Raw genomic sequence first — 13,618 nt, 5'->3', positions numbered from 1 at the left:
AATCATCATCTGGAGTGACTTAGACGTGTTCTCAAAAACACCATCTGAAGTCATATAATGAATCATTTAACAACTTTAACGATACCAACGACGATGTGTTTAAAAATATCGCTGTTTTGTTTTATAAAAATGACCATTAAGCGAAAAAAAAAAATTAAAATCATGTTTATGTTCCTGTGTACAGAAGTCTCTAGATGCCAAAAATAAACCCTCGAATCGATAAATAATCGATTATCGATAATTCATCGTCATCGTACCTACTCTGCGTACGAAAGTATGGGCATTTTTTTTTTCCAATCGTTATAATGTGTTATAATGGATCCTGCGATAGAACCTTGCATCTTTAATAAACATCTAGCAATATTATAGAGTTCAATGTCCAAATTTCCAAACTCCAGGCCAGGTCCAGCTGCAGGGCGATGAGCCAAATGAAGGGGAATCGATGCAACGCGAACACAATTTTCATAGACGAGCTGAATGGATGGGAATTGGGAAGGGTGAGATGAATATGCGTAAGAATTCATCTAGGAAGTCAAAATAAAGCGTAACGATTATTACAAAATGATGGTCCTTGTACTCGCTAATAAGATGTTATTATAATAATAAATTCACAATGAGCATGGTACAGTTGAGATGCGAGAGCAGCGCCATGAATAGAATGGATTAACAAAAGCACTCTCTTTAAGAGGACGAGGTCGATAGTATCGGTGTGAATAGCACTTTTTTTTCTTTATAGTCATCATGTCACCGGTCATATAAACGTTTTGCATATAAGAATGCTGTGTACATCTCGACGACTCGAGTGATAACCTATTGCTGCAATATTGTCAGCGAAAAATATCACCATAGATTACTGGCGATGGTGAAGGTTTGGTACTCACGGTGTGTGGACTCGAATAATACAATGACAAATGTTTATATCTTCACTTTTGCTCATTGTCGTCGGTATACTCGTACATGTGTGAGAGATATAGATAACCATGTGTAGGACTAGGTACCAAACTGTTTTGATTTTTAAATAGGTTAAGAGATGTGTTTTACTTTCATACTCACTACTTACTAGATATATAGGTAGATAGATTCATCATTCGAATAGACTGTTCGAACTTGAATTATTTACGCAGTTTATACCAAAAGTACTTGTATTAGGTACATTAGTTGATGTTTTTCCTTGTATGAACAATAAGAGTATGAGTATACAAAATACAAATACTGTACAAACGAAACGACATTCGTAGATATACCTCTAAAATGACAACTGTGACTTATTAACGATGATTTTTCAATTTCCGCCTGTGGTTTGGGCTTATCTTGATAATTGAAAGCGGGGGAAACAGAAAGTAAGTATGCTTAAAAACATCAGAAAGTCATTAGTGTAGAATTTTCTAAACATTGCAAACTTGAAAAAAAATTTGAAAATGTATTCTTGATGTTTTTAGGTAGGTATCTTGACAACTATTTGGTAAGTCTAAGTACGAAGTAGATAGGTACCTATTTTATATTGGATTTTATTCGTGACAATATGCTACTTATGCTGTAAAGAAGGTCAAGGTAAATGTTTTGATATGAAAACGAAGTGAAAAATTATTCATTTCCAGTAAGAAACCACTTAAAGGATTTACAAAAAAAATCATCTGCCTGACTTCAGTGATTTTTCAATTTCTAAGAATTAAAAAATTGTTTTTTCTCATTTAAATTTGAAAATGGGTAGGTACTTTACTTACATACTGCATCATTTCTCTCAAAAAGTGAAAAAGTAAAAGTCTCAACATGTTTTTAAAATGGAGTAGGTAGGTATTTGCCCAACAGAATTGATTGAAATTTTTTCCTCAACTGAATTTGGTTTTTTAAGACTAAATTTCATCATTTTTAGTCAAGTTTCAAGCATTTGTACTTGAATGGATAATGGATTAGAGCAACTCCTCTAGCTTTATTAGGTGTAAAGGGTGAATGTCCAAGAGTAAGGTGGTTTTGGCATGTTTTGATAAGCCAATGGGAAAAAACCCCCCTATATAAGTGAAGAAAATCTAGAGCAAAAGCAAGTGTATTCTCCCCTCCCCATCCAGATCTTCTTCCTCGCCTGCCCATATCCGAACATTGCGACTACAAAATCCCCGCAACCAGTTCCCTCCAGCTATCTCTGTACTCGGCCTTTCTCGTGCACTCTCCCAGTGACATTTTGGCAGTTTTCTTGATCAAGTCCGTGTATTGGGTGGGTGATCTTCCTCTTCCCCTCTTGCCTTCTATGTGGCCTTGGACTGTCAACTTTTCCAAGTTGTCCAGTCTCACGATGTGTCCAAAGTAGCGCAGTATTCTTCTCCTGATGACTGTGCTTAGCCTTTCCTTTACACCCAGTTGTTGAAGTATTGACGCATTTGTTCTTTTCTGGACCCATGATATCCTTAGCATGCGTCTGTAGCAGTACATTTCGGATGCGTCAATTTTATCTTGATCTGCCTTGCGTATTGTCCAGCACTCTAACGCATACAGGAAGATGGAGAAGACTAGCGTTTTTACTATTCTCAGCTTTGTGGCCTTCGTGATGTTGTGGCTTTTCCATATCTGGTTGAGCTTTCCCATTGCTGTCTTTGCTATAGCCGACCTTCTCCTGATTTCTTCGGCTGAGCTTCCCTGATTCTTTATTAATGAACCAAGGTACACGAAGTCCTGCACAACCTCTATACCATCAATCTCCAATATTTCAGGTCTGTTCTTTTGCTCCCTATCGATTATCATTATTTTCGTTTTTCCTTTGTTGACCCTCAGGCCTACCTCATTGCTGGCTTCGAACTTCGATTTTCCTGAGCATTTCCTTTATCTCATCTGGTGTCTCTGCAAGCAGGGTTGTGTCATTGACATATTGTAAGTTTGACAATGTCTTTCCTCCAATTCTGACTCCCTTTTCCCAATCCTCTAGGGCAGTTCTCATTACCCATTCTCCATATGCATTGAAGAGGATTGGGCTTAGTATGCATCCTTGTCTTACTCCCTTTGCTGTATGGAAATAATTGGTGAGCTCTCCTTCAACTCTCACCTGTGCCACATTGTCCTCATACAGACTTTCCATAAGACTGACAAGGTGCTCTGGTACTCCAAGCTTTTTGAGGTTTTGCCAGAGGATCTTCCACTTCACATTGTCGAATGCCTTCTCATAGTCAATGAAGCACATGTACATACTCGGCATAAAATTTGTGAGAAATGATTTTTCTTTACCAGATCACAAGAGCTTGTTGTACCAACAACAATTCTGAAAAAAAAAGTGAAATGGCTGAACAAAAAATTTGAGAGGTTTATGAGATTTTGAATTTTCAAAAAAAACTAGACTTGCGTAAATTGATGGAAAAATCAAACGCCAAATTACAAGCATATTTAGAAGCCCATGGAGAACATGGTATAGGATATTTAGACCTGAGACTAATTTTTACTAACAAGGGCACAAATATTTTTAAACCGAACGAAACTGGATCGAAACTAAAGAGCATGCAAAAATATATCATCAGCCAAAATTTCAGGCATTAACAAGCATTTTTTGATTTTTGGTGAATTTTTAAATATCAAATTTGGGCTTAAAATAGAAAAAAATCAAAATTTCACCAAATTGTTGAAATTAAGCTGCGGAGTGAATTTCGGCTTTCCAATCTCATTTCGTGAAATTTTGTAGAAATTTCAAGGATCATAAATCTGCTGGAGGCTCCAGAACTGTTCAAAATGGTTGGAAACTGATTTCAATTGATTTGGTTAGTGGAAAATCGAGTACCTACGTATATCTCAAATTTCAGCTTTTTAAGTTAATTTGGTAACATTTTTGTTTTTTCATTTCATTTTTGTAAAAATTCGCCAAAAATTGAAAAATGCGCTTTAGCATCTGAAATTTTGGCTTCTGATATGTTTTGCATGATTTTTCAATACCAGCTTCCTTCACTTCAAAAATGGTTGCGCAAGTTGAGATAGGTACCTCCCACGTAAGAAATGTCTTGAAAAATTACCAATTGTGCGATTGGGCTGTTGAACTCTAGGAATTTTTTTTTTCATGTCAAATTCTATCAAAATATACGAGTACCTACCTATTTATGTTTTGAGAAGGTTTTGAGAACTACTTTCGACTTGAGTGAAAAAGTGTATATTTTTATTTTCATTTTTAAGTTCGAATTTTCTCATAAAAATATCCTAAAGTTTTGAAATGAGCGATTGGGCAACTATACAACTATTGGAATTTTCTTTTTAGTCTTTATTCCAATTTCAAATTCATTTTGGAAGCCACCACCACTGACATGAGTAAGAAAAAGTTAATTTTTGGAGATTTTGTCAATTTAAATTTAAAAAAAAAATTGTTCTACATTCTTGAGGTGTGCAAATGAACAGCAACCATTTTATAAATCTTCTTTCTCATCTACATATCAATAAGTACAGTACCTATATTTCAACGTCCAACGCGATTTGAGAGCCACTTTCAACATGAAAGAGAACAAGGGTCTTTTTTTAGGAACCAGTTTATTGAGATGAGCAATGGGGCAGCTACAACTCTGGGAGTCTTCTTCATGATTCATACCTACAATTTCCAATACGAGGGCCATTTTCGAAACAAACAAAATAAAATACATAACCAAAAAAAAATTGTATTTTATTAAGCCTAAATTTGTTCATAATCATAAAAAATTCCATAAAAATATGTCGAAATGTAGGTACAATTGGCCAGCCTCAATTCTAAAAATATTTTTTCTAGTCCAAATTTCCAATTCATGGTGTGTTTTGTAGGTCTCTCTCAACATGATTGAGAAAAAAATTTTTTGAGCCAAGTTTTTTCCAATGAATGTCCTAAAGAATTTTGAAGTGTGCAACAGGGCAACTGAATACCTATACCTATCTTTAGTTTTTTAGGCAGTTAAAAAAGAGAAAAATAAAATAGAAATATAAAATACGTGATTTATTTTTAAGGCTAGCAAAGGTAAATAAAATTTATGCAAACGAGGCTCAATTGGATTTAAAAAAAAAAAAATTTGCCAAAATTTGAATAGCATTAAAAAACCAAAGAAGAACCCAAAACAGGTACCTATTTCTTGCAGGAGTACAAGGTATTTATCTAAATTGTACAACTCGACCACCTCCACTCTTTTTAGCGGGTTTTTTATTTTTATCAGCTTTATGCTGAGCTCTTCGCAAAACTTTGTTCTTCTTATCTCTCTGAGCTTTCTTATCCCTTTGGTATTTGAGTTTATCTTGACGTTCTTTCTCAGCCCTGCTCAATACCTTCTCCTTCTTGGTCTCGTACACTGCGTAGATGTACTCAGTAGTCATCTGCTCAGCTTCGGTAAAAGTGATACCTTTCTTCTTCATCCTGCCTTCTTTGATCTCCTTCCTACGAGCCCACCTTCGAGCCATTTCTTCGGCTATTTCTTCGTGAGTTTTGGTAGTCTTATTCAAAGGTATGCCCAGAGCGATCATTTCAGCTCGTTCTTTTTTCTTCTTAAGCCTTTCAGCTTTCAATAACGCGTACTGTTCCTTCTTGGGCTGCTCTCGTTCCAATCTGGCTGCTCTTCGTTCTGCCATTTCAAGTTTTTCTCTTTCTTTACCTTTGGCTTTCTTCATTTTCTCTTCGAGTAGTTCTCGATCTTTCCTTAACTGGTATTTCGATTTGACTGCGGTTGTGGGTTCGAGGGTGGTGGTTTCGGGTAATGTGGTCCAGTCTTCGAATGTGTCGTCCCAGTTATGAGTATTATCAGCCCAATCCCTGGTATTGATACGATAAAAGAACGGGTCTGGGTAATCTGGTCGGATATACACCCAGGAAGGTGTAGTTCTGGGGCTTGTGGGTATTTTACGTCTTTCTACTCGTAAGGAATGCCATTCACGGTGCTTCTCCCTGATCAGCTTTCTCCTGATGCCTCGTCTGGCGCTGATATCGTACGTGGTGTAGTTATCATTCCATACCCACCATTTACGTTTAGGGCATTTGATAAAGTAGGTCTTGGCGTATCTGTGGGCAACCAGGGTCACTCGAGGGTACTTCAACCAGGTGGTTTTCTTTTGGGGTTGTTTTTTTACGTGAGAATACGTAGTGATTGTGGTCGGACCCCATGTTTCCACTTGTTTCGTACGTTCCAAGTTCTTATTGAAGGTAAAAGTATCGTAATCTCCGCTAGCCTCGGTAACGCTGCCATCAGAGTCGCTGGTATCATCACCATTCTGAACTGAGTCCAAGGGAGGTTCTTCTAAATTGATATTGATGGTGGATTTTTCCGTAGTCGACGTCAAAGGTACGAAGAACTTGGCTATGAAGTCTTCAGTCTCATGTTCGGGGGTTGATTTACTCCTTGGCAAATACGTGGGTAGTTTTTTCTCGTATGTGATGTTGATGAAGGGCAGCCATGGGTCTGGGGTTGTGTATACGTCAGCTGAGACCCAACCTGGGCCTGATCTTCGACCGATATCAAAAACAAATAATACTAGGGTCGCGATTAACGATGGTTTGAAAATCAGGTCACATTTACGCGCAAAATCCAAGACATTTTTAAACATTCTGAGAGGATTATTTTAGTGTAAAAATTCATCAAAGATTTACATTCTGACTGCCATATTTGCTATCATAAGATGATGATAAATAGTTTCGGTAATTAGAAATATCTCTGTACCTAGAGATTCGAGATAGGTGGTTGATAGCTTATCAATGGGCAAATATTTTTATTGGTTTATCGAATTCCGAGTTGTATTTCCCTTTTTTTTTCAGCTAATACATTGTATTAAATGTCAAAATATCAAAAGATGTAGTTGAATTGGTGAAAAATCTGATGTTCAATTAAACTGAAATGAAAACCAGGCACCAATTTTAGGTAAAAATGTGAGGTATAGGTTCTCTTACATAATTATTTGTCGAGCCGAGTCGTAGTTTCCAGCTTGAAATTTCATTACCAGGGGCAAATTTGGACAGATAAATCAACATAAATCCCGAAATTCTTCACATAACAGAAATTATTGGCACTGTTCGCGTTTTTTGGAAAAAAATTGAAGCCACTTTAATCGTTCCTCAATATATCAATGTGGTAGACTATATTGCTTTTCGAGTTCTCAACTGGCGATTTGTTGTACGCGCGAAAAATTCTAGGTATCTTTTCGATCGCAATTCATCCCCTTCCCTTCTTCCCTAATCTCACCTACATTACTTAATTAGTTTGCATTTTAATATGAAAAACGAACTCAAAAATCAAAATTAGATAAAATTAATATGGAAAGTTCTAAATTTGTTGATACCTTCTTTATTTTGACTTTTCGTATCAATTTATAATTTTTTGAAGCCCTTCAAGGCCGTTTGCAGATTTTTATATTTTCCTACGTTGAAAAGATGCTGAATTTTATTTTGGTTCTTTTTGAAACATTTTGTTTTGGAAACTGGTCTCTCTAGAAATTCACAGAAAGAGAATGCAAAATGGCTTGAAATAATCATCAATTGATTTAAAAGATCAAAAAAAAGGCACGAACCACACCTCAATTTTATTTCACTTAAAATTAAACTCAATTCCCAAAATTTGGCTTCGCAAAGGCGAACTTGACACAGGACACAAAGGTAAGTAGCCGGTTGATCCTCCATGAATGAAACAGTGGGCAAAGTTCAGCTTTTCGCCAAGATTGCAGAAAAAACAGCTTTTTTGCGGTCAAACCTGAAATAAAAAGTCTTGCTTTTTGCTTTAGGGGTTCAAATTACCAAAAAAAAAAAATCATTTAAGAACCATTTTTTGTCAAATTTCTCAACAAAAAAAATTAATTCTTCATTAAAATTACCTACCAAAAAGTCTTGGTTTTTACCAAAAATTAAAGAAAAAAACCATTTAGGTAGACAAGTTCCCTGAGATTTTGCTTTTTGTGACCAAAAAATTGCTCTTTTTATCAAACTTTGGAAAGAATTACCTAGTCAGTTTGTTTAATAGGTAAAGCTTCCTTTAGTTCCTATATATAGTGACAATGGAAAAGTTCCACAGAAAAGTTAAATGCATCGATTTATGTAAAACGGAGGTATTTATAGTGACCATGGAATTTTTCTAAGTAAACATAGAAATATTTTGACTTTTATTACCTAGAATGGTGAACAAAAATAAAAAATTAAGAACTATTTATCAAAGTGAATAAGTAATCATCATAATTTTATTTATAAAAAATGTTGTTATTTAGTAGTTCAAAAGTGTATAAAATTGAGTTTGAAAAATTTCATGTTTTTTCTGTAAAAATTATCTATTGCCAGCTCATTGCCACTATAAAGGAAGCTTAAAATATTGACCTTTTTCGTAAAAAAAAAAATGCAAAAAGTTGTACTTTTTAATAGAAACTATAAAAAAGATCTCGTTTTACAAAATTTTCAAAAAACACTGTTTTTGCTAAAAAAAAAAAATGGTCAAAATTTCCAGAAATTCTAGCTTTTTTATTGCACTAAAATTTGTATTTTTTTTTGAGTCAAATTTGCAAAATAAGATCAGTTTTTCATCAAATTTCCAAAAAATCTTGTAAAAACTGTAAAAAAAAAACAATTTACCAAAAATCTGGTTCTTGAAAATTAAAATTTCCAAAAAGCATTATTTTTTGCTGAGATGGCAGAAAAAACTCTTTCTGATTGAAAATTCCAAAACTATAAAACTTTTTTTCGACAAAATTTCCAGAAAGTCTAGGGTCATTCCATGTCAACTCACCCAACGTTTTAGTACGTAAGAACTCCGCAATTAGTTTGGTCCCATCACCCTGAGAGGGGTGGGTGGGGGGGGGGGCTTCCATTATTTTTACATTGTCTCGAGGTACTCAAATTCAGCAGCCCATTTTTCCAAAACTATGATACTTTGATCAAAACTGATTCCACAGTTCGAAAAGGCATTGCATCTAGAACTTTTTAAGCGTTTTTAAATTTTCAAAAGTTGAATGTTGAACTTTCAAATTGAAAGTTCAAATTTCAAAATGGCGCTGTACGTGGGAGCTACCGCATTTAAAATTTTGAAAAAATTTCCATAGATGTACCTTTTTATGATTTTTCGAAATATTCAATTTTCGAGATGGGATCTCTTAATGGAGGGGGAGCACTCCCACGTCTCCCACCCCCAATTTTTGGGCGAAACTTTCGAAAGAAAATCTGGGGCATGTGATATATCGAATTGTATGTTTTTGGTGACGCTGAACAAGAATATGACGTCAAATTTTTGATAGCACCCCATCCATGGCCTCCAGCACCTCCCCAAAGAGGGTAACCAAAAAAAAAATGGTAACATTCGTGTGACACATGAAATAGTATGTTTTCGATATCGCTGAACACGAATATAGCCATAGTTTTTTAAATCGACCTCACCCATGGCCCCCAGAACCTCCTCCAATAGGTGAAAGTCCAAAAAATTGTTGGGGGCCGTGGATGGGGTCCAATCAAAAATCTCGTGTTCAGCGCCACCAAAAACGTAGGTAATATTCCATGTGTCGCACGAACAAAACACTTTTTTGAACTTTTACCCCCTTTGGGGAGGTGCTGGGGGCCATGGATGGGACTGTATCGAAAATCTGACGTCATATTCGTGTTCAGCGTCACCAAAAACATACAATTCGATGTATCACATGCCCCAGATTTTCTTTCGAAAGTTTCACCCAAAAATTGGGGGTGGGAGTGCTCCCCTTCCATTAAGAGATCCCATCTCGAAAATTAAATATTTCGAAAAAGCATAAAAAAGTACCTCTATGGAAATTTTTTCAAAATTTTAAATGGTAGCTCCCACATACAGCGCCATTTTGAAATTTGAACTTTCAATTTGAATTTTTAACTTTCAACTTTTGAAAATTTCAAAATGCTTAAAAAGTTTTAAATACAATGCCTTTTTGCACTGTGAAATCAGTTTTGATCGATGTATCATAGTTTTGGAGGAATGGGCTGCTGAAGTTGAGTACCTCGAGACAATGTGAAAATTGTGAAAATAATGGAAGTTCCCCCCCCATCCGCCCCCTAAGGGGGCTGCGACCAAACTGATTGCGGGGTTCTTACTTACTGGATGGGTATATATTATTGTAAAAAAAATTTGAACGAAATCGAAAGACATGACTTTCAAAATCGCCTTTTTTTTATTGAGTAGACATGGAATGACCCACTATAGCTTTTTTTGCATTTTTTTGTCAAAACTGCAAACTAAAACAAGTTTTTCTATCAAATTTCCAAAAAATCTTGTAAAAATAACTGTAAAAAAATCGTTGTTTTGTCAAAATTACCAAAAAATCTGGTTTTTGAAAATTTAAATTTCCAAAAAGTTTCGTTTCTCGCCAAGATTGCAAAAAAAACTCTTTCTGGTTAAACGAAAAAAACTGTTTTTTTTTTAGTCAAATTTGATAAAAAGTCTATCTTTTTTTAAAATCCCAAAAAATCCTTTTTTCTATTTCTTTAAAAGTGTAGGTACTTTTTCTGTGGTAAAATATTGGGAGGGAAAATCCTACTTATTTATGTACCAAAATTGCAGGGGTAATAAACACAAAATTAAAAACCGAAAGTACAACATATTTGTCAAAGATCTAATTTGATTTTTTTGGCAGAACTGGCTGAGAAGTCCTCGTTTTGGGAATTGAAAAATTCTCAAATTTCACACCTAGATAGTTTCCTGGTTAAAAATCTAACCAAATGAGCCCTCCAAAGCCCAGTATTTTTTGATTTCAAACAACTTGAAAATGATTTACGAGGAAACTCAACTCTTATGGAAATTACTTAGATACTACCATCGATTTTGCTTATTTTTTACGATAACGTGAAAAGTTTGGGGACCCATAGACTCACTCACAAAAAATTCCACTTGTCAATCAAACAGTTGGAGGTTGATTCCGTTAAACAGGGGTTTGAAAATTGAATTTTTCAAAAATGGTCATTCATTATTTCAAGAATCATCGTCTCCGAGTCTGATCACATTTCAACCATAAGCACATTTCAGAGCTCAATTTTAAATCACTAAGAAAGCAAGCGAAGGAAGGGTGTTTTTGAAGTACGGAGGAGGGGAGGGGGGAATTGAGACCCAAGGTTACAAATTTTCTATTTACGAAGGTTCAGTCGCAGAAATTTCATTATTTTAGTATGATTAAGCAGATGGAGCTGTCTTTAAATTACAGTAAAGTCAGTTTGAGGATAATGATGTTTACAAAATCGTCCTTAGTGGAGGTTAAAATCAACTTTAAAAGAACATTCTGCGGGAAATAAGAGTAAAAAAAAATACTTAAATTCAATAGGTAGGTATAGGTAATGTAGTTTGAAGTTTAAATTAAGTGTAAAAACGTTTCTAATTAGAGCAGCCGTTTTTACAGCTTCGACAGCTCGAATAAAATGCATATAAAAAACGGTTTTATTATTCTCAAGAATAATGCACGAACACCCAACGTAGATGTATGATTTTTATCACTTACTCGTAAGGTGGTAAGAAAAAAATACCTACCTAATACTTCATGACAACGAAACGAATTTTTATTAGGTATTCAATCAACGGATTATACTTGTATTTTTCTACTTTTGAGAAATTATGATAAACATTATTTCAAGTGAATATTATTTCGGCTGATGTTCTCACGAAAATAAAATTTACCTAGTCTGAAGGTCAATTTTCGATTAGGAGGTACACCTATTGAAAAAATATCTGATTAAATTGTCGATTTCAGATTGATTGTTGTTTATCAATAATTACCTACCAAATGAGTCGCGGAGTTACGAGGAAATTATTCCCCGGCCAATTTCCGATAATTAGTGTATTTTATAGCTATGAGTAAGAGTATTAATAGGTATAGTGTAAAAAATATGTACCCAACTTTTAGACCTACGAACATTTTATCGATTTATCGACATTGTTATTTCCGTCAAGTAAGACAAGTAAGTACCTATCATGATGAATACAAAATTTCCATCGTTATTGTGCGAATAATATCGAAGGTAATTACTTAGTTAGTACATTGAGATATGATCTCATTATGGAAATAGAAATCTGGTAATGTGCTAAACCTTTCAGATGTCACCATAAATGGCACGTCCTCTCAAAAATGGCAAATTAGGTAAAATAATGACTAATTGCTAGGTAGAATAGGTACTTAAGTTGTATTTAAAAGTAAATATAAGTAGGTAACTAAAAATCAACTCACAACTCGTTGAGTCTTATCCGGAGCTATACAAATCAAATCAAAAGATTTAATTCCTGATAAATGTTCAGATCCGTTCGAACCGTTGAACATATCTTGCTTAAATTTCGCATTTATCATCCAAGGAACCTTAGCCACAATTGAGAGCCTTCGACTCAATTTACGCCCCAAATTTGTGGTCGGTTTTTTCTCCACGTCTTGAGATTCCATATTCGTCATTTTTTCGAGTAATATTTTCAATTAAAACCGCACTAAAAACACAAATATTATACACAATTCACGTTACCTACGAAACTTTTATTTAAAATTAGCATCGCGTCGTCGTTAAAAAATTGAAATTTTTTTCGAAATTTGAAGTAAAACACTATTCGCGTATTCGATGAAAAAAAACACACATCGCGAAAGAAGTACGAGTAAAATTCGCGCACGAAATTATCGTAAAATGAAATTCTCGATGATCGAAAAAATAAGCACGAAGGAACACGAAAAATACATATAACGTTAAATGAAATAATCGATCCGTTTGAGGTAACCGGTTCAAAACGCGCTGATAACGATACTAGATCTACCGGGCTTTACCGTTTCATTCCAATACATTTTCAACGCCGGATCCCCCTCTTTTCGACGGGCCTTCGTGATGGTGACGATGATGACTAATATGCAGTTCGTAGACTAAAATTTCGTAATGCTATAAACGCGTGCTATGGCCGATTCGAAAAAATGAATACAATACAATACAATACCTGCTGAATGTTTATCTCACTTTTGGGTATATTTATTTACACTCGTTCAGAATTAAACAGGAATAACGAAGAGCTACGTATTGCGAGTTTCATCTTTCATTGACGAACAGAATAAATGATGGCAATTCTATTTATAAATAATCGATAAGATGTCGATAAGAATTGTATCATGCTTCCCTCCTCCAGGGACCAGGGAAGATTAAAAAATACCTCCCAGGTTTCAATTTTGAAAAAAAGTAGCCTATTTTCAATGAAAATTAAAATTTTTTTGTGAGTAAGATATGTAAGTACTAAGTAGTTTGTAGATGTACCTAAGTACTTACTTATGAACTTTTTACATTTTTTTTACTCTTCAAAATTTATAGACGAACTAGTACTGTCTCATCTTTTAATATTTCTCATTAGGGAAGATTGGACATTCGGCCTTCTAAAGTAATTCTAAGCTAAAAGGCCCAAAAGAAGAGGACAGACCCTTTTTGGCTTAAAAAATTTAGGAATTGAATGATTTTTGTTTTAGAAATTTTTAATTTCCGAAAAAGAAAAGCAAACAGGCCCAAGAAAGCGAGGGCGAAAACTTTCGAAAATTTGTATTTCGAGAAAAAAAATAATACATATTTGTCATGTGAGGAGGTTATTTTTTTACTTCAAAATTTCAGAATTCAAATGATATTTTTTTCGAAATTTGAAATTTGAAAAAGCAAGTGAAAAAGCTTGAGCGAAGAGATGCAGGGATGAGGCCCGGCCCAGGACCAGCACCCAAAACCCGG

The 13,618-nt window shown here is 34.8% G+C and overlaps 1 protein-coding gene across 1 annotated transcript in view; it reads right to left on the bottom strand.

Annotated features, from left to right (window-relative positions):
• The window catches only part of LOC135840860 (rho GTPase-activating protein 20-like), a 363,692-nt gene extending 351,047 nt beyond the window's left edge, over positions 1–12,645 (bottom strand). The window contains exon 1 of the mRNA XM_065357586.1: positions 12,112–12,645. Within this exon, the coding sequence (XP_065213658.1) occupies positions 12,112–12,327 (216 nt within the window). The 5' untranslated portion in view covers positions 12,328–12,645. The remainder of the gene's footprint in view (positions 1–12,111) is intronic.
• Between the last annotated feature and the right edge of the window lie 973 nt (positions 12,646–13,618).

Source organism: Planococcus citri, chromosome 3 (assembly GCF_950023065.1).
Source record: "Planococcus citri chromosome 3, ihPlaCitr1.1, whole genome shotgun sequence".
In the NCBI taxonomy this organism is placed as follows: Eukaryota; Metazoa; Arthropoda; class Insecta; order Hemiptera; family Pseudococcidae; genus Planococcus; species Planococcus citri.
The sequence above is the reverse complement of the archived record's forward strand: the minus strand, read 5'-3'. Positions and strand labels throughout refer to the sequence as shown.